We start from the raw sequence: 26,198 nt of genomic DNA, 5'->3' as shown, positions 1-26,198 counted from the left end.
ACCTTCAAAGCCCTATACGGCCTAGGACCCTCGTACCTACTGGATTGCCTCCTCTGGTATGCCCCATGGAGGACCTTATGGTCTGCAAACAACAACACTCTGAAGATCCCGGGCCCTAGGGAAATTCAACTGGCCTTGACCAGAGCCAGGGCCTTTTCAGCCATGGCCCCAGCCTGGTGGAACACTCTCCCACCAGAGACACGGGCCCTGTGGGATTTGACATCTTTCTGAAGGGCCTGCAAGACGGAGCTGTTCCGTCAGACCTTTGGCCAGGGTGCAGTCTGACCTATTTTCCATTGTATAAGAACAAGCATAAAGGAGGCCTCCCAGCCTGTTCACAGGTCCTTATATGATCAGTGAAAACAGTTGGTCCTGGCAAGTATTAACTGCTCTCAATCTTAACCTGATAACTGCCATTTGTCCAGATTTTAATTTGTCTGAATTAATTTTAAGATGTATTTTAATTAATTGATGCCTGTTTTATGTATACTGTGTTATTGATAAGATGTTAGCCGCTCTGAGCCCAGCTCCCGCTAGGGAGGGCAGGGTATAAATAAATTATTATTATTATTAAGGGTTTGTGACCCATTGGCTATCCTCGCCTGTTTTAGCCAGCCACTTGGAGCTGTTCCCAAGATATGGCCGCTGTCAAACGCTGACAGCTTCTAGCCCTCCTCTGCCTGCCTAGCTTGCTATTTTTGACATTGACTAGCAGTAGTTCCCCAGGGGTTTGGGCAGGGTGTGCTGGGCCTGGGGATAACCTGAGAAGCGCGGTCCAGGTCCGGTTCAGAATCCGAAGGTTCTGCTAGGAGTCAGTCCAACAGGGCCAAGGCAGGACACAAGGCAGGAAACCAGGCAAGGACAGGTAAAGGATCTCAGGCAGGATCTGGCATACAGCAATGTTGCTCCCGCAGCCTGGGGCAGGGTCCGACAGCCTTTTATCTTTGTCGGGGTAGAGGCTGGTCCTGATCCCCCGGCGACTCACCTCCGTTTCGCCCGAAGGCGAGCACTCCTCCTGCGAGTACTCATGTCTCTCCTTCTCTCAGACCTGAGTCTCTGCAGCTCGGGAGACGGTGGGTTACTAGACCCAGGGGCCGCCTCAGCCTCTCCTGACCCAACCAGTAGTGGAGCAGCTGTGAGGCCCAGCTGAAGGCAACAAGGTAATCCCCGCATCTGGAGCCACGGCAGGCTCAGGCCCCTGACTCGGCCTAGCTGGTGTTTGTTTCAGGGGAACCTGTGCAGACTTCAGGAGCAGGCCCCAGACTTGGTTCAGATGATGCCTGAGGCAAAGGATCTGGTGTAGACTGAGTCTCCTCTGGTTCCGAGTCCGAGCCCGAGTCCCAGGCCATCACACTGAGAAATGGGCATGGGACCTTCTGAAGGCAAGCTATGCTCTCTTCCATGGGGAAACTCTGACTGCCTGGATGTTGCCTGACTACAGCGTATCCTTGACCATGCTATCTTGGAATGACAGAGTCGTAGCTCAACAACATCTGCATGACCACAGTTTCCCCACTCCTTCTTTACTCCACCCAATGACCATTCTCAGCCGTCTCAAAACTCAATGTCTCTTGCCTTTGCTGCACTGTCAGCATAATTAACTTTGCGAGGCTTCACTCTTGGAGACTCATTCATAAATCAGGTCGTAATTAGGTTTAATTTACATTCTGTGCCATTAAGATCTTCATTAAAAAATAAAAGCTTTGGAATTTCACCTCCCACAGCATTTTATTTTATTTTAATATGGAAGAGTAATAAGATATGTCAGTATTATTTTTATTATTAGCTTTCTGCCGTATCCTTCTCCCCACTGGACAGTAAGAAGTTAATTAAAGGGACGTCTCAGGCGGAAAGAATTGGATTCCGGGGAATGTCACCCTATGGTACAGCGAGGAAGATCCTTAATCTATATATCTATACAGACACGCTGTGCAACAAATGCAGACGGAAGGAAGAGCTGCATTTTTTTTTTGGTTTTTTAACCAGATTCCACTGTGAGCTGGCAGAACAAGGAAGGGAATGTGTTTGAGGGTGACTCCCTTGCAGCAAATTCCATGTCCCATTTAAAACATTTATATGCTGCTTTAATAAGAAGCAATTTGCCAAAAATATAGGATTTAAAAGAAGCAAATCAGCAACAAATGCATAGAAAATAAGCTGGTAGTTGAGCAAAGTCTACTCAGAGTAGACCCACTGAAATGCACAGAAGTGGCAGGTCCATTTAATGTCAATGGCGACATAGCGAGTTGAAATAATTATCATCATCATCATCATCATCATCAAACCTTCATTGGCCTCACATAGAAACATTCAGAATACATTCAGAATAAATAGGCCAGTGCGATCTCGTTGCCATTTCAACAGTACAGTCATTTGCCAAAGGGAAGAAGAGGCGAGCAGTCTATTTCATCTCGGTGGGTCTCCAGCAAGGGCAGGATCCTGTAGCATACTTCGGCGACAAAAAATCAAATAGAGGAACTTAGCTACTGTCTTCTTGAGCTCCTGGTCTCTTCCCTGTAATAAGAAGCGTATAACTTCTGTCTCTGGTTTCCATGCTAGAATACATAGATGGTCTAGAAATTGTTGGTGGAGATCATCATACATTTTACATTTAAGGGCCATGTGAGCTAGAGTTTCCACCAGGTGGGCATCGCATGGGCAGATCCTATCTCCTTCTGCCATACCCGCAAACCTACCCCAAAGGAGGTTAGAAGGATTAGAAATAATTATGCGTTGGTGTCTTTAAACATCCCATGGCTAAAAGATTGCACGATGTCGAAGAGGGGAGAAAACATGTATCCCACCTTGAGCTCCGTAGAGGCAAAGTGGGATATAAAACAGAGAAATGAATAAGTAGAAGGATGGCAAAAAAAAAATATTCCCTAGAGAGTTGTGTCAGGTGGCTGGTTATGTGTGTATGCATGTGATCAGTTGGACTCATGTTCAGAACAGTAAGTGCTATAAACACTGAAAACATGGATGACAAAGGCACCATGTGGCAGCTTAATGATGTCTATTCTGCCAAGTTTTTTTTGGTTGTTGTTTCAATCTAAAGAGCATCCTTTAGTCCTGGCCCACTGTGTATTTTTCTTCTTTGGCTCTTCTTTGGCTGCCGAGCAGTGACAAAAATAGCCTCTTCTCTCTAGTATATATATATATATATATATATATATATATATATATATATATATTAAACCAGTAATATGTATCTGAAGTACTGCTCTGTGGCTGAAGAGATGTTATCTTCATGGTACACTAAGTTCTCGTTTATAGGATTGCTGGGTACTGTGCATAAAATTGCAGCGTGTTTTTTCCTTTTAATCACAGGCAGCTGTTCTACCTGTGCTTTGAAGCTCTCGGGAGCCCTTTCTTGCAAAGTGGCGCACGCTGCATAGATTTGCCACAGAGGTGAAGCTGCCAGTCATGTAACCATAGAATGCACATTAGTTCAGGCTAAAGCAGAGGTCTCAAGGGGCACTTTCTACGATTCCCACCACAGATGAAAAATTGGCTTGCAGGAGAGGGCATTTTTTGATCTGGGAGAAAGAGTGACCCTTATTCTTATCAGATTCAAGGGTTGCTGCCTTATTGTGTTCTTCTTTTTAATGGGAAAAATAATAATGCAATTCCTTGTAACATCTTGTCTGACCCACAACGGTGATGGTGATGATAATAATAATAATTTTATTATTTATATTCTGCCCATCTGGCTTGTCTGACCCACAACGGTGATGGTGATGATAATAATAATAATTTTATTATTTATATTCTGCCCATCTGGCTGGGTTTCCCCAGCCACTCTGGGTGGCTTACAGAATATATAAAACATAGTAAAACATCAAACATTAGCAACTTCACAATACAAGGCTGCCTTCGGATGTCTTCTAAAAGTCAGATAGCTGTTTATTTCCTTGACATCTGATGGGAGGGCATTCCACAGGGCAGGGGCCACTACTGAGAAGGCCCTCTGCCTGGTTCCCTGTGGCTTCACTTCTCGCAGTGAGGGAACTGCCAAAAGACCCTCGGAGCTGGACCTCAGTGTCCAGGCTGAACGATGGGGATGGAGATGCTCCTTCAGATGGTTATCATTATTTTTAGTTTCTTGCAAGCCATTCTATTGGGAGGAATGTGCTTTGCTTTGAACTATGGATATTATTTGGTTCTTGGTGCTTTGACTCAATATGAGCAGATAAAATTCATATTTGTTGGATGTGCTCATAATAAGCTAATGGGATCCTGGAAGTTGGCCTTGATCAAAGAGGGGGAATGACTGGTTCTCTTTTTACTATGGAACCTGTTATCATTATTTATTGGTTTCTTAATTAATTAATTAATTTCTGCACAACCTTTCACTCAAAGATACCAGGGAGGTTACTTTCATTTGTTAGTTCTCTGTTTGCCGCGACGGTGAAAACATGACAACACACGCAAACGATTTAAAGCCACAGAAAAATGGAAGCACTTGACAGTACAAGATAAATAAAAAAGTTCGCCCAGCAATAATTTTTAATAGGCACCAAGTCCTCCCTACACCTACTGAAAGATGAGCACCACCATTACTTAACCCAAGGTCTGTGAAGGCAGAAAAGTCTGTAGGCAAAAGAAAACTGACTGAGATGTACGTTATCCCAGTATGTCTCTCCGGGAATAGCATCCCATAGACTGGGGAGGGGGAGACTGCTGAAAAGGCCTCTACCCTTCCCTTGGGTGGCACACACAGAGAAGGGCCTCCGATGCACATCAAAGGATCCAGGATGATTCATATGTAAGCTATACTGTTTCGTCATATGAGAGCATCATTGGTCCTGCTAGCAGATATGGAGTTGGTGAGTCTTCTCCATGCAGCTGAGAGGTTGGCTATTAGCTATAATTGGAGAGGGGGAGATGCTAAGAACTGTTGTTGGATGCTAAGAACTGGTTTGAGGTACAGATGACAAAAATGACCAAATATTATTGAAGTCAGATAATAATAATAATATAATAATAATTTATTATCTATACCCCGCCCATCTGGCTGGGCTTCCCCAGCCACTCTGGGCGCCTTCCAACAAAATATTAAAATACGGTAATGCATCAAACATTAAAAGCTTCCCTAAACAGGGCTACCTTCAGATGTCTTCTAAAAGTCTGGTAGTTGTTTATCTCTTTGACATCTGAAGGAAGGGCGTTCCACAGGACGGGCACCACTACCGAGAAGACCCTTTGCCTGGTTCCCTGTAACTTGGCTTCTCGCTGTGAGGGAACCGCCAGAAGACCCTTGGCGCTGGTCCTCAGTGTCCAGGCAGAACGATGGGGGTGGAGATGCTCCTTCAGATATACTGGACTGAGACCGTTTAGGGCTTTAAAGGTCAGCACCAACACTTGATGAAGATAGGTGGAGAGATAATAGGTTTGTTGGAAACGGGAGCATCTTTGCACTGTACTGGAATCGGAAGGTTCCGTATTCCATTGAAGCACATATGGTATGTGAGGTAAAATTAAGCTGTGATGGAGCATGAACAAAGTGACTAGTGACTGCTGGAAAGAAACACAACTGTGTTTTTCCAGGGCATTTCAACTTTGAGGTCAATCCCACCTGCAGGGTAGTCCTCACAGCTTGAATCAGGGGCTGTGGAACCTATGGCGCTCCCGATATCATTGTACTCCAACTCCCATCAGGGCCAACCAGCATGGCCAATGGTCAGGGATTAATGGTGCTAGAGGACTGGTATGAGGCTCTGGTGGGTATATTTTGTGTAACTGTGCCCTGTATCAAGTGTCCTGCAAGGAGAAATTTCTGCTTACTTTCTGTGCTTTCTTAAGGTGTAAGAGGAACATCTCTCTTCACAGTTTAAAGGATTATCAGCAGTAGGGGATTGGCTCCGTGTGTTTCCTTTGAGTCCAGTTCCCCCTGCCCATCACCTTCCAGTTGTGAAATTTAACAGCTGCAAGCTGGTTGTTGTTATGGTTCAATCTGCACTACAGGAATCGTGAATTCATCATTCTGGTCTAAGATACGAGAGTGCATTTGTATTATCCCCAACAGTCTGATCATTCAGACTGAAATTCCCAGGTGTCAAAAAAGGTTATTTATGTATGCTACTACTGCACGGCGCTGTGGGTTAAACCACAGAGCCTAGGACATGCCGATCAGAAGGTCAGCGGTTCAAATCCCCACGATGGGGTGAGCTCCCGTTGCTTGGTCCCTGCTCATCCCAACCTAGCAGTTCAAAAAGTGCATAAATAGGTACCGCTCCGGCGGGAAGGTAAACGGTGTTTCCGTGCACTGCTCTGGTTCACCAGAAGTGGCTTAGTCATGCTGGCCACATGACTCAGGAGCTGTACGGCGGCTCCCTCAGCCAATATAGCGAGATGAGTGCCCCAACCCCAGAGTCGGTCACGACTGGACCTAATGGTCAGGGGTTTCTTTACCTTTACCTTTACTACTGCAGCCTGTATTTTGTTAGCCCCAAAATGGAAAACGAGTGAGGTCCCAACCAAGGAAGAATGGCAACTTAAGCTGACAGAATATGCTCAGCTTGCAGACTTAACATCTACAATAAGAGAACAAGAAGAACATACGTTTAGAGAAGATTGGAAAATGTCTGTTGAATATATGGGAAATAATAGTGCGCAGCTGAAAATGTTGGCAGCATTAAGATGAATTCAACAGTGTAAATAAGTTTTGATGGATGCAATAATGGACTACTGAATGGTTTAGTTTTTGTAAAATATGCAGGGATTTATGATATGTAAAATGAACCATGGAAAGAGAAGAAGGGAAGTCATTGATATTTTAAGGATGTTAAAATGAGTATTTTAAATTGTAAAACAGAAAATTTAATAAAAATGAGAGAGTGAGAGAGAGTGTGTGCATTTGTAGCTGTGTGCAAATGTTTACCTTCAAAGCATGGGTTTTCATTATAGTTTGTAGTTGTTGGTTTCACTAACAAAATGTTCCGGGGGAGAGACCCCAAATTTTCAAAGTCAAGCTCCACAGCTCAGGAGCATTGGCATTAATTGGCGCACCCAACATCGATGCGAAAGTAGAGCACTGGCAAAGGTTGACACTTATGTTTCCAGGGATGGCTTTCTAAAGAACTTTTGATTATTATTATTGCTGCTAAGTCATTGACCTCTTTCTTTCTTTAAGGCACACGACTCAACAAGAGACCAACAAAACCATCACAACATGCACAAATGCCATCCGACAGCTGTCTGAGGTCATCAGAGGTTCTTCAAGGGTAAGTGGCCTTTGAAATGGTTTCTGACAAAGTTGTGGAGGGTGACAGCACAATCCTATGGCTGCAAAACCCAGGAAAAATGGAAATTCCATAAAGGAGCTGGAAGGGGAAAGCAAAGGGGTTGTAGTCAAAAGAGATCTTTATTGATCCAGTGCATTTCAGATCCTTTGAATTTCTTATGCACAGGAAAGGGAGAGGCAGCACAACTACACGCTAAATCTCTGTTTCTATGAATGTACCCAAAGAAGGACCAATAGGCTCTCTTTGAACTATCCCATTACTTTTTGTTTTGAATCCTATGTATGCCTTACTCAGAAGTAACTCCTGTTGATTGGGATTTACGCACAAGTTAATGTGCACTAGACTGCACTCATCCATATTTTTGAAGCATATTTTCCCCCATTTTTAAGGAAGGGGGCTTCCCAGTGATCCCCCCCCAGGTTCCTTGTTTTAAGTCATGCTCTCCTAATAATGAGCAGTTTCCAAGATTCCTGGTTTTATTTCTGTATCTGGCCACAATTTTTGCACAACAGCATTCATGTTAAAAAGTAACTAAATTTAAATAACACTTTGGAGTGTAGAGACTTAAGCAGCAGAACCTGTACATTTAATTGCCCCTAGAGAGACAGAGAGAGAAAGCCTGTTGAGTTATAGCCAACTAAGTTCTACCTTGAGTAGATCCATTGAAATGAATGGACCTGTAAGTCATATCCATCACTTTTAATGGATCTGCTCTGAATATATTTAATATTGGATACAAGCCGTTGATTTAAACTTCAAGCAGTTCATTTGAAATGGAACACGGAAGCATCAAACACTGAAAAATGGCAGAAGTAACAGGAAATTGGGACATCCATGTTTAGATCTCCTAGTTTTTCATTTGTTTTAAATTCTAATAGGCAGCTGGATTGGGACTGCATGACAGTTCCCAAATCCTTTCGAAGTTTCTGTTTTCCTCATTAGGAAATGTTTACAAGTGCACAGTTCTGCACTATGATATCTTAAGATGCCAAGGCAGTAACTGCTCAGCATCTTAAAAAAAACCTAGACAACATCTTAAAAAGTAGAGACATCACCTTGCCAACAAAAGTCCGTATAGTAAAAGCTATGGTTTTCCCAGTAGTGATGTATGGAAGTGAAAGCTGGACCATAAAGAAGGCTGATCGCCGAAGAACGGATGCTTTTGAATTATGGTGCTGGAGGAGACTCTTGAGAGTCTCATGGACTGCAAGAAGATCAAAATTATCCATTCTGAAGGAAATCAGCCCTGAGTGCTCACTGGAGGGACAGATCCTAAAGCTGAGGCTCCAATACTTTGGCCACTTCATGAGAAGAGAAGACTCCCTGGAAAAGACCTTGATGTTGGGAAAGATGGAGGGCACAAGGAGAAGGGGACAACAGAGGACGAGATGGTTGGATAGTGTTCTCAAAGCTACCAGCATGAGTTTGGCCAAACTGCGGGAGGCAGTGGAAGACAGGAGTGCCTGGCGTGCTCTAGTCCATGGGGTCACGAAGAGTCGGACACGACTAAACGACTAAACAACAACAACAAATCTTAAGATGTCAAGGCAGTAACTGCTTAGCCCTAGTAAGGCTATTTAGGGTTCAACTGCTACTGTGCTGCGCCAGTTTGGTAGATGTTTTATGGTACAATTACATCCAGGCCAGATCCATACACTAGATCATGCTTTACATTGTAAGTTGTGTGTGTGAGAGAGATAAATCAATCAACAATGCTTTAAGCAGCCACTCCAGGTTTCTATTCCGGACATGTGTAACAATGTCTTCTGTGAGCAGACAGCTTTTGGAGGTCTTAAAAAGAGAAGAGCAATGGCTTTATCAATGGGAAGAGAGCAAAACAATGAATTTCATCCTCCATTCCACCCCTGGAAAAAGAAGCCAGGTCCATGTGGCTCAGATCAGGGGACCCTTGTGGGAAAAAAATAATTTAAATATGGAGATGGTGTGTGTGTGGAAAGCATGAAATTTAGGGACTGAGATCATCAGTACCATCATCTTCATCTGTTTACGTGCCTGCCACTTTTCTACAAAATTGTGCTCAAACGGCCTGCAGTATATCAAATGAGCAATATATAACAATTCAGAACATATTAGAAACAATTATATTCATACATACAAAAAATTCAATGTATGCAACCTTTGTTAAGCTAACCTAATTTAACAGCACTTACTAAGCAACACGCTATAAAACAATACCAATCTACCAATATAATTAAAGAACGAAAACTAAGCAGAAGAGAACATGATCCCCATGCAAAAATGGAAGAATATCGTTCAAAATATCATTCTCCTCCAGACCATGCATCTGTATATAATATTTTGGTTGCAAGACTCAATCTTGAGCAACCTCCCGCAACTCATAGCCCTTGTGTGTTCAGCTTATTTCTCATATTCGTCTTATTCCAGGGAACCTTCAGAGTTCCTGAATGGATGCCTCTTTGGGGTGGAAAATCTAATTTCAATATTGAGGGTGTTCTGGCTAGTCTGTGCAGATATAGGACATGTCTCTCAAAACTGTGCAGTTGTAACCAGCAGACACCCTATCAAGATGGTGAGGAACATCAAAAGAACACGGTAGTTCATCCTAGTAGGGCTAGAATTTAAAGACTCAGTTACCACGTCTTCCAGAATCCTATTCATAAACTCTGGGTCTGGGAACCAATTGCAGGGATTATTTTCATGTCAGGATTCTTGTATCTCAACATTTGGATGAATCGCTTCATTTCCCAAATCAAGGGCATCTGGATGAATGGAATTTTCCTGGACTGTAGTCAAAGTTTGGTGGCTGATAATGGAGTTAATATTAAATTGTGAATGGTTTGCTTCTACCCAGGTATGGAAGTCTGTAATTAGTCTCTGCTGGTGGCTCGTGTAGGCTTTATCTGCTAGCATGCACAGTGACTGAGCTCAGATAACCACCATTATGAAATAGCATATTTAGTGTCCCGCACAATGATTACCGGGGTGGAGCCAATCTATGATGGCAAGGACGTCCTGATGACCAGCGCTGCAGTCTCATAACTGCTCTGTTCCAAACTTAAAAATGGAAAGCGTAATGCTGGTGGTCAACAAAAGAAATTTAAAGACTCTCTCAAGGTTGGAGAGAGGTCCCTGTTAGATAGAGGCTAATTTGTACCAAGGGTAGCGCTGTGGGTTAAACCACAGAACCTAGGACTTGCTGATCAGAAGGTTGGCGGTTCGAATCCCCGCGATGGGGTGAGCTCCCATTGCTCGGTCCCTGTCCTGCCAACCTAGCAGTTTAAAGCACATCAAAGTGTAAGTAGATAAATAGGTACCGCTCCAGCGGGAAGGTAAACGACTTTTCCGTGCGGTGCTCTGGTTCTCCAGAAGCGGCTTAGTCATGCTGGCCACATGACCCGGAAGCTGTACGCCAGCTCCCTCGGCCAATAAAGCAAAATGAGTGCCGCAACCCCAGAGTCAGCCACGACTGGACCTAATGGCCAGGGGTCCCTTTACCTTTACCTAATTTGTACCAAATTCAACACAACAATTAAAGTGTACAACATCTTTTGCAAATGCAGCACCATCTCAAATTTATAAGGGCATTTTTTCTTCTTCTCCAAATGGTGCAGCAGGTGATTGGATTATTAAGTTACCAAACGGAAGCTCGGGTGAAATAAAATGAAAGATTTCTTCTTGTGGTCTGTTATCAAGACGCAGGAAAATTGGCCGGAGACTTCCAGAGACGTTTTCTGTGGCGCAAATTGGGTCCAATGGGAAGTCAAATGAAGAGAGAGAGAGAATTGTTCCTGGTACTCTTATGTCATTACCATCAACATTGGCAGCACGGCAAAAACAAAACAAAGTATAATTGGAGCAAGACCAGCTAGGAGAGAACATTTTTTTTTTTGCAAATAAATGAATTTTGAAAGTATGGTTTGCAGAAGAAGGAAATGTTAATATTCCGGCATGAGGAAAAAGTGTGGTCCTCTGTCTTGGCATTCCATAATAGCTTATGGAACCTCCTATTAAATTCGTATAACAGATCTACAATCTTCCACTCTCCCCCCTTTCACCTGCATCACCCTGCTGCTGCAATAATTAAACCTACAAATTGTGATGTGAAGCCTGCAATCTTTCTCCCTCACAACAAATGGCCCAAGTGGGTACTGGCTGCTGAGCCTCGATGTTCCTCTTGGGGAATTTCTGAATAGTGCTCCAAAACTTCTCTCTCATAAAGCTTCTGATATCATGAGACACCATCTGTTGATTTAGAGCTTTGCAGTCTATCCCTTCTGAATGCATTATGTTGTGTACTGTTTGTTTCATGTGCTTAGAGAGAGAGAGAGAGAGAGAGAGAGCACAATGTTTCTTCCCCCAGAAGGATTTGCAAAGCCATCTGAGGGATGCTATGATAGTGCAGAGGTGGGAAACCTGTTTTCTTCTAATGGACTCCAGTGGCCACCACACCTGTCCAGGAACCATGTTGGCTGGAGCTTATAGGAGTTGGAGTCCAACGACATCCCTGGGCTTGAGCTTCAGGCTGTGTAGGATGCACCCAGATAGAGCTCTGCGAGTGCAGCCTGAGCTCTGCAAGTGCAGCTTTCTCCCAACTGAAGTGCAGAGTGGTTGAGGACTGGGACATTTGCAGGGAAACCAAAATGCTTGTTTACAAAGCTATTGTACTACCAGCCTTGCTGTATGCTTGTGAAACATGGACCACTTATAAACGCCATCTCCAACTCCTCAAAAGATTTCATCAACGGTGTCTCCGAAAATGTTTTACACATCATTTGGGAAGGCAGGCAAACTAATATCAGTGTACTGGAAGAAGCAAAGATCACAGTGTCAAAGCAATGATTCTTCTACATCAACTTTCTTTGGACTTGTCATGTTGTGCAGATGCCTGATGATCGTCTTCCAAAGCAACTACTCTATTCCAAACTTAAAAATGGAAAGCATAATGCTGGTGGTCAACAAGAGAGGTTTAAAGACTCTCTCAAGGCAAATCTTTAAAAATGTAGTATAAGCACCGACAACTGGGAAACACTGGCCTGTGAGCGCTCCAATTGGAGAACAGCCTTTACCAAGGGTGTCATGGGCTTTGAAGACACTCGAACTCAGGACACAAGGGAGAAGAGGTGCTAAGAGGAAGGCACGTTTGGCAAACCCTCACCGTGATCAACTCCCACCTGGAAACCTACTGTGGAAGGACTTGTGGATCCAGAATTGGCCTCCACAGTCACTTACAGACTCACTGTTAAAGCTATGTTCATGGAAGACATGGTTATGAGGGATCGCCAAAGAAGAAGACGACCCAGATAGAACAGGTTGCACAACACAAGAGCTACCAAGCTGCAAGTTACTTACAGTTGTCATGATCCTTTTAGAGATGTGTTGGATGGGATGGTTGGATCAGGAGGAAAAGTGGAGGTCAAAGTGCTGGAGTCTTATGGCTCAAGAGAGGGTAAAAGGCTTCTTCAGGTCCCCAGGATGACCAGGAGTTAACCAAGAGAGAGACTGTAAACCTGTGGTTCTCAGACTCGGCCCCCCCCTGGGCCACACTTTGGGAATAAACATTTGCTCCTTCCACCCCAATTTTATATATATTTTTATTAGTTTTTTAACATAATATTTTCAACAATTATTAAACATACTTTTATATCATACAATTTTTTGACTTCCATCAATCACATCTGAAAATTTTCCAATCTTGGAAAGTAAGTTTTATGAATATAAGGGATTGAAATTATACTTGTTGCTGTATGTGTTTTGTATGTTTTGTATGTATTTTTACTGTTTTTGTTTTTTGTTTTGTTTTTTCTATTTTATATAAACTTTTAAAACCTTAATAAATATTTTATTAAAAAAAATATGAAAATTTTCCAATCTTTTTCACTTAGTTTACATTTCTTACTTTCACTATTACATTTAAATATCATAACTAATATCTCTCTTCTTTCTCTTCTTTGCAATACTTCATATATTCTTCCTTACAAAACTTCTTGTAGTCCTACTAGCGTAATTTGTTGATTACAGTTGCTCTTCAAATAATTCATATACTTCTTCCAATCTTCTGTAAATCTCTGGTCCCGCAGGTTTCGAATCCTTCCTGTCATTTTGTCCAATTCTGCGTAGTCCATCCACCCTAATTTTTTAATTGATAAAAAATACATGGGGGGGATGGAGAGAAAACAACTCTTACTAGTGCTTGATTTATAACATAGAACACAACTACTTTATAATATGACTATGGTAAAGGTAAAGGTAAAGGTAAAGGGACCCCTGACCATTAGGTCCAGTCGTGACCAACTCTGGGGTTGTGGCACTCATCTCGCTTTATTGGCCGAGGGAGCCGGCGTACAGATTCCGGGTCATGTGGCCAGCATGACTAAGCTGCTTCTGGCGAACCAGAGCAGCGCACGGAAATGCCGTTTACCTTCCCGCCGGAGCGGTACCTATTTATCTACTTGCACTTTGATGTGCTTTCAAACTGCTAGGTTGGCAGGAGCAGGGACCAAGCAACGGGAGCTCACCCCGTCGCGGGAATTCAAACCGCCGACCTTCTGATCAGCAAGTCCTAGACTCTGTGGTTTAAGCCACAGCGCCACCTGCGTCCCATGACCATGGTACATTAACATAAAAAAGCCTTTCTCCTTTTTGATCTTTCACATTTGTCGGAGCTGAAAATCCCTGTCCCATATCTATCCACATTCTGCAAATAAGAAGTGTTACTTTGATGCTGTGCTATACGACACAATATTAGTAGTTCTATAGATGGCCTGTTTTGCTGGGATGGGAGAGAGATGGGGACTTGGAAAGCCGCCATAGATAGTTCTATTCTGATGTGTGTTTGTTCTAGGAAGTTAGTTTAAACCGCAAAGAACTGTCATGCGACATTTGGCGATCAGAATAAGCTCTCCATTGGATTTCACATGTCTCCAAATGTAGCAACATAGCTCCCACAGTTTGGATGTACCAAAATGGAAATTTAATTAATATTGTTGAAACCCCAACATATGCACTTGTGTGAATAAACATATTTTGAGACTTAAAAATAAAATGAAACGCAGAAACAGAATTGCATGTCAATATGGGTAAAAAAACACACGCATGTGAGCCTGAATTGCTCCAGAAATAGACCTGCTCATCCTTAGTTTTAAAGCGATTCTGGTTAGGCTGAAGCATAGCTGGTGCAGATCTTGATAAATACATCAGAATAACTGTGGTTTAATTTTGTCTCAAGCAACATGATGGAAGAGAGAGCACAGTTGAAGCAGAGACTGGTTAATAATCCATAATTTGGAGACTGAGAACGTTACGAGTGCACCAGAACAGTGTTGTTGTGGGAAATGTTTTTGCAAATTAGATTAATTCCAGAGAATTAGAGCATGCAAACTAGCTCTGGCCCTGCGGTTGATGAGTTCTAACATGGCTCTTTGTGTTTGACAAGTCCTGTGATGAGATTTCCTGGGTTGCTATCCAAGACTGGATAATAGTTACAAATCATGGTAGGAAATGCATCTCTAAATTACAGATAATAGAAACCATCATCAGCGTTGTCAGCCTGCTGAATCAATAGATCATTTTGTTTCCGCTTTGTTTGGTTTCTTTTCTTGCACTGTCAGATATCGATCTCCCCACAGCAGCCGAATAAATAGCAATTTTCGAAAAACAAAACAAAAGCATTTTTATAATACATTGGCTAAGTAAAAAAAATATATGAAACTTTGAATGGCAATTCTTTAAGCTGTTTTCATTGTAATTATTGGTATATTTTCAGCAAATTTTGCATATGTATCTACAGTGGTACCTCGGGTAAAGTACTTAATCCGTTCCGGAGGTCCGTACTTAACCTGAAACTGTTCTTAACCTGAAGCACCACTTTAGCTAATGGGGCCTCCTGCTGCTGCTGCACCACCGCAGCACGATTTCTGTTCTAATCTTGAAGCAAAGTTCTTAACCCGAGGTAATATTTCTGGGATAGCGGAGTCTGTAACCTGAAGCGTATGTAACCTGAGGTACCACTGTAGTTTTAATTCCCACTTTGCTGGGAGGAAACCATATAGTAGATGGCAAATGAGCTAGCAGTTACAAGAACATAAGAAGAAACAGCTGGATGTGGCCAAGAAAGGCAACAGCAACAACAACATGAAACGCAAGGAGACTCAAGGAAACTCAAGGAGACCCTCTGGGGTAGGTTAGGTTGAAAGTGAGTGACTGGTCAAGATTTCCAAGTCAGAATTTGAACCCTGGCCTCCCAGGTCCTAATCTGACACTCTATCTAACCACTATCCCACACTGGCTCTCTAGACAAGCATGTCACTCCCTGCCACCTTGGAATCAAGACTTCTTATTTGTCTTGCTTACAGCCATACTGCAAATGGCTTGTTTACCTTGTGTAGCACAAATGCATTCATCTTCTGATGCCTCATGGCAGAGAATATGTGTCTGATCTGTTTCTTCAACGGTGATCATGCTTTACTTGCCAAGGTTGCCTGCCCTATTCAGCACCGGTGCAACGTAAATGAAATCAGTGTTTCTTCCCCATCTGTCTTCAGGAGCGCCGTCCTCTAAATGCGTTCAGAAACAGCTTTGACAACAATCTGACACAATCTCTCTGCGAGCGCCATTCAGGCATTTGTGCTTCCGAGATGCTCCATGGTAGTTTCTTCAGGCTTCACAGAATGGAATTCCCTTGTGTGTGTGTTTGCTCAGGAGCTGGAAAAGGAACAAAATAATGTGGTCCAGTTGCACAATAACATCACTTCTTCACACACACATACACACACTTGGCCCAGACAGGCCTATATGATGCCTCTCAATCATGGCTCAATTTAAAGTCAGTTTAAAATACAATTGCCAATAATAATAAAAAATATGATTGGTTTTGTTTATAAATCACTTCCCAGGAAGAATCTGAAAGCAATTTCACATTATTATTATTATTATTATTATTATACCACTCCGTGTGCGAAGCATAGCTTAGTTGTAGAGTATGAGACTCTTAATCTCAGGGTCATAGTTTTGATCCCCAAGTTTGGGCAAAATGATTCCTGCATTGCAAGAGAGAGACTGGGATAGTTTTTTTTGTTTTGCTTTAAATAATTTTATAAGCTGTGTGTCTTTGTTTCTTAAGTTAATCCTTTTACCTTGTTTTGTATGAATTATTTTATGTATTGTGATTTGCTGCTATTTTTATGGATTATAGATTAGTGATTCTTTATTGTAATACGTGTAAACTGTCTAATTATTACTTGCCGATGTTTAATTTTAGTGTTTAGTATTGGATTCTAATGCATATTGCTTTATTTGGTATAAGTTGTTTATTTTAAAGTTGTTGTGACTTTTTATATAGGATCTGATTATTACTATTAACGTTGATGTTTTATTATTAATTTTGTGTGTGTTGGAAGCCGCCCAGAGTGGCTGGGGCAACTCAGCCAGATGGGTGGGATATAATAATAATAATAATAATAATAATAATAATAATAGATAAATATTGGATGTGGTGAATTCTGTGCCATGTTGCAGCTTTAGCCTAATATCAACCCAGTGCTTATGTAATAAGTTTGGAGGTCAAGGGGCCTTAAGAATTTACTATCTCTGGTTAATTAGTGGCAGAAAAGCAATGTCCTGTTATCTGCTAATGATGCTTGTTGATCTTCTTGTTTATCTTGTGTAGCAAGAACGACTTCAGTTGGACCGGCTGAAGAACCAGCTCTCTGATGCCATTCAGCGATATGGAACGGTGCAAAAGGTGATTATGAGCCTGTATCTAGGGGGGGGGGGAGCTGTGTTGGAATGGGTAGGAGTCCCTTTCTAGAAGGTTTCTGAGTGATCACAAGATGATAACTTTACTTGGAGGGTTAAGAAGAAGGAAATGTGCAGAAAAGTCGGGACCAGAAACTGTTAGTTTCTGTTCTTATCACTGTGCAGCTGCGTGGAGTCACAGGACTCCACGCATTCCAGAGACAGCCCAGATTCTTGGAAGTCTCACGGGAGGGGAGACAGGATGTGACATTAGTGGTTTCCTGTTTCCTTTGTTCCTTTGTTCCTTTGTTCAGTGGCTCTCTGCTGTCATAGAGAGAGGATTAGTTACAGATAGGTAGCCGTGTTGGCAGTGGCGTAGCGTGGGTTGTCAGCACCCGGGGCAAGGCAAGTAATTTGCGCCCCCAAACCCGTGGATTTGCGCCCCCTAACCCATGGATTTGCCCTAACCCCAGATGTTGCGCCCGGTGCGGCCCGCCCCCCCTGCACCCCCCACGCTACGCCACTGCGTGTTGGTCTGCCATAGTCAAAACAAAAAATTTTTTTTTCCTTCCAGTAGCACCTTAAAGACCAACTGAGTTAGTTCTTGGTATGAGCTTTCGTGTGCATGCACACTTCTTCATATACACATGTATCTGAAGAAGTGTGCATGCACACGAAAGCTCATACCAAGAACTAACTTATAGAGAGAGGATGTCTTTTCTGTTCTGCGTAGTTTAGAAATAAAACTCTTTACAATGTAGCCAAACCTCTCGTCTCTTCCCTGCACTGGGAACCCTGCTGGATAGAATGTGCTTGAGGCCTTATCAAAGGCTCAGGTCATTAAACACGTTGGAGGCAATTTCAAAGGCTCGGCTCGGAGGAAGATGAGGCCCTATCGGCTTGGCCGAGCGGAGTTCCGACAGAAACAAGAAGAGTGGTCTAAGAGTAGCCAAGAGGAGACTTCCAAGATAGCATATTGGAGGCCGACAGTTCAGAGGGAGGTAAAAAGGTAAAGGTAAAGGGACCCCTGACCATTAGATCCAGTCGTGGCCGACTCTGGGGTTGCGGTGCTCATCTCGCTTTATTGGCCGAGGGAGCCGGCGTACAGCTTCTGCGTCATGTGGCCAGCTTGACTAAGCTGCTTCTGGCGAATCAGAGCAGCGCATGGAAACACCGTTTACCTTCCCGCCAGAGCGGTACCTATTTATCTACTTGCACTTTGACGTGCTTTCGAACTGCTAGGTTGGCAGGAGCAAGGACCGAGCAATGGGAGTTCACCCTGTCACGGGGATTCGCAGTGCAAAGAAATGGCCAGGGATTTCAAATCTTCCTAAGCCAGGAACTTAGCCTAAAAGAACCTCCCAACTTGGAAGCAAGTTGCTGAGACTGAAAGGCGAACTCCAAGGCTAAGGCTTTGCATAGGCAGGTAGAGAGCTGCACTGATTATCTGGCCTGCTTCATGTCACACTAAACCGTGGATTCACGCCATTGCATGGGCTGCTGGAGAGGAGGTCCTGGGTAGGTTTCAGCACATATTCAACTTGCCAAGCCAAGCTGGCGTTTAGCTGAATGAAGCAGAGTGGCAAAACAAGATGGCCGGAGGGAGCGAAGCTGGTGAAATATCCATTTCTGGAGCCTGCATAATCGTGAGGAGCACTCTGGCAATGAGGATCTTTTGTACATCTCCCAACTTTGGTCCCCTTTCTTAGCTCTTCATTTCCACCACCTAACTCATCTCTGGCAACTACCTATGGATCCACCTCAACAGAGTGTTGGTCACTTTCCATTCTGCACGAACCTGTATATTACAGTAGTTCCTATTCCAATTCTTGCCAGAATTCTCCTTATTCGTTTAGGGTGGGGTCCAAGAGTGCCATTCTGCTTGCACAGAAGTCAGCAGAGATCCTCTCCCTCCTCTCCTCTTCCTTTCCCCCACAAAATATCCTCCAGAGGGTTGAGGAACACTCCAGAGAGTTCAGGGAGAGAAGAAGGGGACACCCCATCGCATGAGTTGAACCCTAAGTGTACACCATTGGACACAGCCATGATTGTTTACCCAATTATCACACTTTTCCTCCAATGAGCTCAAGGTGGTGTACATGATTCCCCCCTTCCTCTTTTATCATTACAACATCTCAGTGAGGTAGGCTAGGTTGAGATGATGGCTGGCTCAAGGTCAGTGGTTCTCACCTGTTGAGGCTTGAGCTGTTTTATTCCCTTCCTGATCATAAATCTGGATTGGCGTATCTGGAGAGAATGCATTCAATGACACCAGTCGTTGGTGTCATTGAATACATTCTGCAATCCCTGTTCCTCTCATTCAGCCATGCATGTTCCATCAGAACCTACACAGGCGGTTTTCCACCTATATATTTATTTTTAATAAATTACAATGTGCCAAAATTATCCATTGCATATCCCCCCTCCCTGAGTGGCCTGGTTGTGTCAGGGAGCTGTTGTTGAGTGGCAAATTGCTATTTCACCACACTTGGGGCTGTCACTTTTTAAATGCATGCTTTGCTTTTGATAACCCTGTCGCCCTTGAAGTTAAAATTACTTCTGATTTCTCAAAAATCCTACCCTTTCAAAGCACTCCCCCCCTTTCCTAAATTATAGGGTTAGCTCATCCCCCAATATTTCTCTCTCCGTGTGTGTGTGTGCGCGCGCGTGTGTGGGTGTACACACACACACAAGTTTCTAATGCAATTCAGTTCTGACCACTAATTCTGTTATTGTATTTCCAGAAAATCGCCGAGAAGTCAAAAGCTCTGCTTCCCAAGGGACAGAGTAGTAGGAAGCAGGTAAGCACAGTATTTGTTCAATGCATTTTGAGCTGATATGCCAACCTCTAATTTTCTTCTTGGTATCACGCACCAAAGGTTTAGCAAGGTGCAAATCATCTCGTTGGAATCCCTCCCTTCTCCTGCATTGCAAGGACTTCCAAATTTTTTTATCCCTCTCTGTATCATCTTGACCTGCAAACTAATGAAAGTGGGTGTGTGGGTGTGGATTATTTGAACCATGGAACCTGGTAGATGGTCCTCCTAGGTCCTTCTCCAGAAGAGGCTGGGGTGAAGGCCAAATTGTTGGAGCCCACCAGCATGGAGAAGATAGGTTGGGGCTCTTTCGTGGCATTTTCAGTCATTCTGGGTGAGCTCTGTGGGGGAAGCTGAGCCCAGAGGTCTCTATAGTTATAACTACAAAGTCTTTATAATTTGCAACACATAGAATAGCTGTGAACTTCAATAAGATGTGGCAATGACCACCACTTTAGGCAGCTTTAACTCAGGTAGTGTAAGGCTCATACTCACCAACATTTCTCAGATGAATATAGGGACATTTCTCACACACACACCCCACAACTGATCCTCCTTGACCCCCCCCCCCATTTTTGGTGTCCCCATAAAAGGAATTCCTATCAGAAGAAGGGGGAGTGCTATCACCAATGCACCAATAGGGCACAGCAAACACACCCTCCACCACACTGAGAAAATACCAGTTTTATTTTATGTTATTCTTTGGTAGATTTACAAAAAGAAAACACACACAGCAATCAATTTTGGAAAGGGACAATATTAGACATGGATGCAAAAAGCTGCTATTATTATTATTACTACTGCTACTACTTTGGGCAGCTTCCAACAAATATAAAAGCATAAGAAAGCATCAAACATTAAAAACTACCCTATACAGGGCTGCCTTCAGATGTCGTCTAAAAGTTGTATAGTTCTTTATTTCCTTGACATCTGAAGGGAGGGCATTCCAAAGGGCAGGTTCCACTACTGAGAAGGCCCTCTGCCTGGTTCCCTCTAACTTGGCTTCTCACAGTGAGGGAACCGCCAGAAGGCCCTTGGCGCTGGACCTCAGTGTCCGGCCAGAACGATGGAGATGGAGATGCTCCTTCAGGTATACTGGGCCAAGGCCATTTAGGGCTTTAAAGTTCAGCACCAACACTTTGAATCGTGCTCGGAAACGTACTGGGAGCCAATGCAGATCTCTCAGAACCGGTGTTATGTGGTCCCGGCGGCCGCTCCCAGTCACCAGTCTCACTGCCACATTTTGTATTAGTTGTAGTTTCTGAGTCACCTTCGAAGATAGCCCCACATAGAGTGTGTTGCAATAGTCTAAGCAGGAGATGATAAATTTAGTACTTATAGTTAACATAATATAGGGTGAGAATGTTTGGGCAGAGCACGGTTGAATGACATAACCTCCTGCAACATGAAGTAGATACAGCGTGTTCTGGATAGGATAGGAATTGTAGCCCAAAAACAGACCCATAGAATAGAATAGAATAGAATAGAATAGAATAGAATAGAATAGAATAGAATAGAATAGAATAGAATTTATTATTTATACCTCGCCCATCTGGCTGGGTTTCCTCAGCCACTCTGGGTGACTTCGAACAAAGCATTAAAATACAGTAGTCTGTTAAACATTAGAAGCTTCCCTAAAGAGGGCTGCTTCAGATGTCTTCTAAAAATCTAGTAGTTGTTGTTCTCTTTGACATCTGATGGGAGGGCGTTCCACAGGGCGGGTGCCACTACCAAGAAGGCCCTCTGCCTGGTTCCCTGTAACTTGGCTTCTCGCAGCAAGGGAACTGCCAGAAGGCTCTCAGCGCTGGACCTCAGGGCAGAATGATGGGGGTGGAGACGCTCCTTCAGGTATACAGGACCGAGGCCGTTTAGGGCTTTAAAGGTTAGCACCAACTCTTTGAATTGTGCTTGGAAACGTACCGGGAGCCAATGTAGATCCATACATCCTCTGTTGCCCCTGTTAAAGGTAGCAGTGCTTCTGACTGCCAGTTGCTGGAAATCACAGAAGGGGAGAGTCCTCTTGTGCTTGGATCCTGCTTGTGGCATTCCAGTTGAAAGAAAAAAATAAATACAAGTGGGTTCTTTTCTGCTGAGACTTTTAAAAAAGGATTCCATCTCTGTGCCTTTATGCTTTTCCATGCATGCCCATCTGCATCCATTATCCATTCTTGATTTCCCTTTTTTATATATATTTTCCCTCTTCCTTCCTCCACAAAGCAAAATAAAGCAAGGGAACTGAAGGCTTTGAAAGCTGCCGTTAATGCACCATTACTGTTGATTTTATTTTCTCTCATGTACAACAGCCAGGGACTTTGCAAAACACAGCTTCCCACAGCACCAGTAATTTTGGTGCATTGTGCATCTATTGAAGCAGTAAAGTTAACATCCTGTATAACAAATGCAAGAGTCCACATTTATTCTGAGGTGGGAGACAGCTTGCCGTTCCTTGGAGACTGTGAGACTGAATGCCTCTCCGCCGGTGTTCATGAAATGTATTGCTTTTTCAGACAATGGGGGGGGGGGAGTTGGGTTCGTTTGTGTCATAATAGGTCCCAGCTGGTCCCTGGACTGAAAAGGGCCAATTGATATCGCTCGAGAGATGGACTGATGACATATGTTGAACAGTTTGCCGTCTGCGGTGAAACTGGCCTAAGTCTTGAAGTGTAAATAGACAGAGTGGCAAACAGTGTGACTCTTTGCAACCCAAGTCTTTCATCTTCCTGGGAGGCTCAAAGCATGGGAAGAGGAGACTGAAAGGAGATAGGATAGCCATCTTCAAATATCTAAAGGGCTGACACATGGGAAATGAAGCAAACTAATGGATTCAAGTTATAAGAAAGGAGATTCTGGCTATATAAGAGGAAGAACTTTCTGAAGGTAATGTTTGGATGGTCGTCTGTTGGGAATTATTTAGCTGTGATTGCTGCATGGCTGCGGGGGTTAGACTACATCAGGCATGTCCAACGGTTTGATTGTGATCAACAGGTTGATCGCCGGTGTGTTCCAGCTCAATTGCTGGATGAAAAGCTGGAGGGGAAAGCTCAAAAACTCTTGGCAACCCTTCCCCCAAAAAGCTCAAAAACTCTTGGCAATGACAATGGGTAGATCATTGCCAGTATTTTTTATTTTATTTTTAATACTGGGAGTAGATCACAGTCCCTTGGGAGTTGGATGTGCCTGGACTAGATGAATCTTGGGGTACCCACCAACTCCACAATCCTAGCAGCATATCTTGTTGACAGCCAGTAAAGCTAAATGTTGGATGATTCCGGACAGGGGAAATAAAGTCCTTCTTCATGCAGTGCATAGTTTAAACTGCGGAACTCCCTGTTGGGATGTGTCCAAGGAAACAGGGGCAATTGGCAGCCCCCCAGCTGGCTCCAGCCCACCTGCTGGTTGCCGGGCGATCTCTAGTCCTTGGATCAGCATGTAACTGTGACTTGAGCTTCAGAAGCCTTCAGAAGCTGAGCACGCAAACCAGCAGAATACCGTATTTTTTGCTCCATAGGACACACTTTTCCCCCCTTAAAAACTAAGGGGGAAAGTCTGTGCGTCCTATGGAGCGAATGCGGGGGGGGAGGCAGGCAGGAAAAGCCCCCAAGAGCCTCACACAAGCTTTGCGCAGCTCTTGCGGGCTTTTCCCCAGGAGGGAGAAGGGACTGACGCGGCCAGTCAGTCCCTTCTCCTTCCTCATAGAAAAGCCCACAGGAGCCGCACACTCCTTAAAGTGTGCACAGCTCCTATGGGCTTTTGCGGGAGGTGGGGAAATTGCCATAGCTACGCTCAGTCTCTCCAGCTGGGAGAGGCTGTTCAAGGCTAAAGAGGAAGCCAAGGCAGCGAGCGGGATGGATTGCGCTCGCTGCCTTGGCTTTTTTAGCCACGCTTCTTTAGCCACGCTGGAGAGGTTTAGCTCCCAGCTGGAGAGGTTGCGCAGCTATGGCAGAAGCCAAGACAGCCAGCGGGATGGATGGATCCCGCTGGCTGTCTTGGCTTCTTTGCTCTTTGGGGCTGGGGGAGAAACCCGGGCTTCAGCCCCAAGAAGCTCTGGGAGAAGCGGACAGGCTATTTTTTTTCTTGATTTCCCTCTCTAAAAACTAGGTGTGTCTTGTGGTCCGGTGCATCCTATAGAGCAAAAAATACGGTAAACTCTTTGCAACAGAAGGGCAGATAGAGGTTGTATAAAGCGTATTTACAGGCGTTTTATTCAGCATCAGGACAAAGGGGAAAACATGTCTTCTCCCCTCCCTGTCCAAGCAAGCAGCATAAGCAAAGGCTATACACACAACGGAAGTTCCCAGCAAGCTGTGCTGGAATGTAAACAGACATGTGACATACAACAATTCCACACATCTGTTAAGGTGGAACGGAATATCGTAACACTCCCTCCCACCGGAGGCAGCAATGGTCACCAAAGTAGATGGATTTAAAGAGGACGAGACAGATTCGTGGAGGAGACGGCTATCGATGGCTATTCTGCCTCCACAATTGGAGGCAGTGATGCTTCTGAATAGCAGTTGCTGGAAGCCGCACGAGGGGAGACTGCTCTTGTGCTCGAATCCTGTCTCTGGGTTTCCCACGGGCAGATATCTGGTCAGTCACCAGGAGAACAGGATGCTGGACTAGATGGACCAGTGGCCTGATCCAGTAGGTTCATCTTACCTGCTTAAGGGTGTTCCATAGTGCAGAAAATGCCAGGGGCACAGGATTTTAGGGACTGGGTGCCGCACCAGGGAGGAATCGGGTGCCATTGGTTAGGACTGGGCTGACACTGCTGTGCTTGTCCTGCAGACGATGATCACAATGTGTGGTGTGCTGTCTTCACACAGAGCAATTGTGGATTTGCTGGAGGGGTGGCGAAGGGAGAGGTGGTGACTGAGTGACTGTGATTCTCTCCTCAATCCACGTGAACTCTCCTCTTCCCCGTCTCTCAACCAAAGCTGCCTCTGCGACGGCTTTAAATCAAGGCTTTCCCCCTGCCAAAAGAGGTCACACGGTTACCGGAGAAATAAATGGGAAGCCTCATCCGGCCTGTCATCTCATTTCGATGTGAAATGCAGCATTATTTTAATACCCACAGAGATGGATTATGGAAGGGGAGGGAAATTGCATTCTCCTAAACCTTCTTTGGCGATGGCATTTGTAACATGATTAAAGGTGAGCGCTGCCAGGCCTGCTTCCCCTCCTGTCTCTTCCACTTGCTTCTTCCACCCCAGAAAAAAAAATTCTGAAAGGAGGTAGTAGTAGTAGTAGTAGTAGTAATAATAATAATAATTAATAATAATTTATTATTGATACCCTGCCCATCTGGCTGAGTTTTCCCAGCCACTCTGGGCGGCTTCCAACAGAATATTAAAATACAATAGCCTGTCAAACATTAAAAGCTTCCCTAAACAGGGCTGCCTTCAGATGTCTTCTAAAAGTCTGGTAGTTGTTTTTCCCTTTGACATCTGGTGGGAGGGCGTTCCACAGGGCGGGTGCCACTACCGAGAAGGCCATCTGCCTGGTTCCCTGTAACTTGGGTTCTCACAGGTAAGGTGACCCCTTAGGCCGCAGAAGGGAACATAGCGGCCTCAGAGAAAGGGCATGGACACAGCCAGATGCAATCGTAGAGATGGAAGGGTTATCTTGTGCAACCCCCAGAAATGCAAAGATCACAGCTAAGGATCCCGGCAGATGCTCACCCAACCTCTTCTTCGAAACCTATGAGGAAGGAGAGTGGGGGAAGCCACAGCTCTTGGGATATGTGTGTGCGTGTTTGGACTACAGTTCCCATTATCCCTGGTCTTTGGCCATGCTGGTTGGAGAGTGATGGGAAGGAGCTGCAGTTCAGCAACATCAGAAAGTCTGTTGGCTCCCTGTGCATTTCCGAACCATATATTCATGGTCTGAAAAGAGATGGTCAGGCCTGTGGCCATGCAGAGCCGAGTCCATCCCATCAGATGTCAAGGAAATAAACAACTATCCGACTTTCAGAAGACCTCTGAAGGCAGCCCTGTTTGGGGAAGTTTGAAGTTTTATTCTGTTTTTAATGTTCTGTTGGAAGCCGCCCTGAGTGAGGTATAAATACTACTACTACTACTATTATCATCATCATCATCATCATCATCCCACCTTTGTAGACACCGACCTCCCACATTCAGGACTCAAGAACTGTAAGTCACCCCGCATATTTGGGTGCCTAGAGTCCCCCCCCACACCACTGCCTTCTCCTGCCTTGTTCTTTTTAATGCTTCATTACCATTTCCTCCTGCTTCTCATTTCCCTTGCCTTCATTTCTAGCTCTCCAACTCCCAGAGCACCCCGCCCCTGGCATAAACCCACCGGAGAAAGATCTAAGTTTGCACAGATTCCCCTTTAATCACCGTTTAACTTGTTAAAACGGAATCTCGCCAGAGGTAAAGTTCCCCAACCTCTCGAGAGCTCC

General features: G+C 44.2%; 1 protein-coding gene across 1 annotated transcript in view; it reads left to right on the top strand.

Annotated features, from left to right (window-relative positions):
- TSNARE1 (t-SNARE domain containing 1) overlaps positions 1-26,198 on the top strand; it is a 339,199-nt gene that overhangs the window by 152,966 nt on the left and 160,035 nt on the right. Inside the window, exons 5-7 of the mRNA XM_083622303.1 lie at positions 7,133-7,223; positions 16,891-16,965; positions 19,703-19,759. Of these exons, the coding sequence (XP_083478429.1) occupies positions 7,133-7,223; positions 16,891-16,965; positions 19,703-19,759 (223 nt within the window). The remainder of the gene's footprint in view (positions 1-7,132; positions 7,224-16,890; positions 16,966-19,702; positions 19,760-26,198) is intronic.

The sequence above is a fragment of the Podarcis filfolensis genome (genome assembly GCF_964270895.1).
Source record: "Podarcis filfolensis genome assembly, chromosome: 7".
NCBI classification, from domain to species: domain Eukaryota; kingdom Metazoa; phylum Chordata; class Lepidosauria; order Squamata; family Lacertidae; genus Podarcis; species Podarcis filfolensis.
Note: the sequence above shows the minus strand (reverse complement) of the source record. Positions and strands in the feature narration are given on the sequence as shown.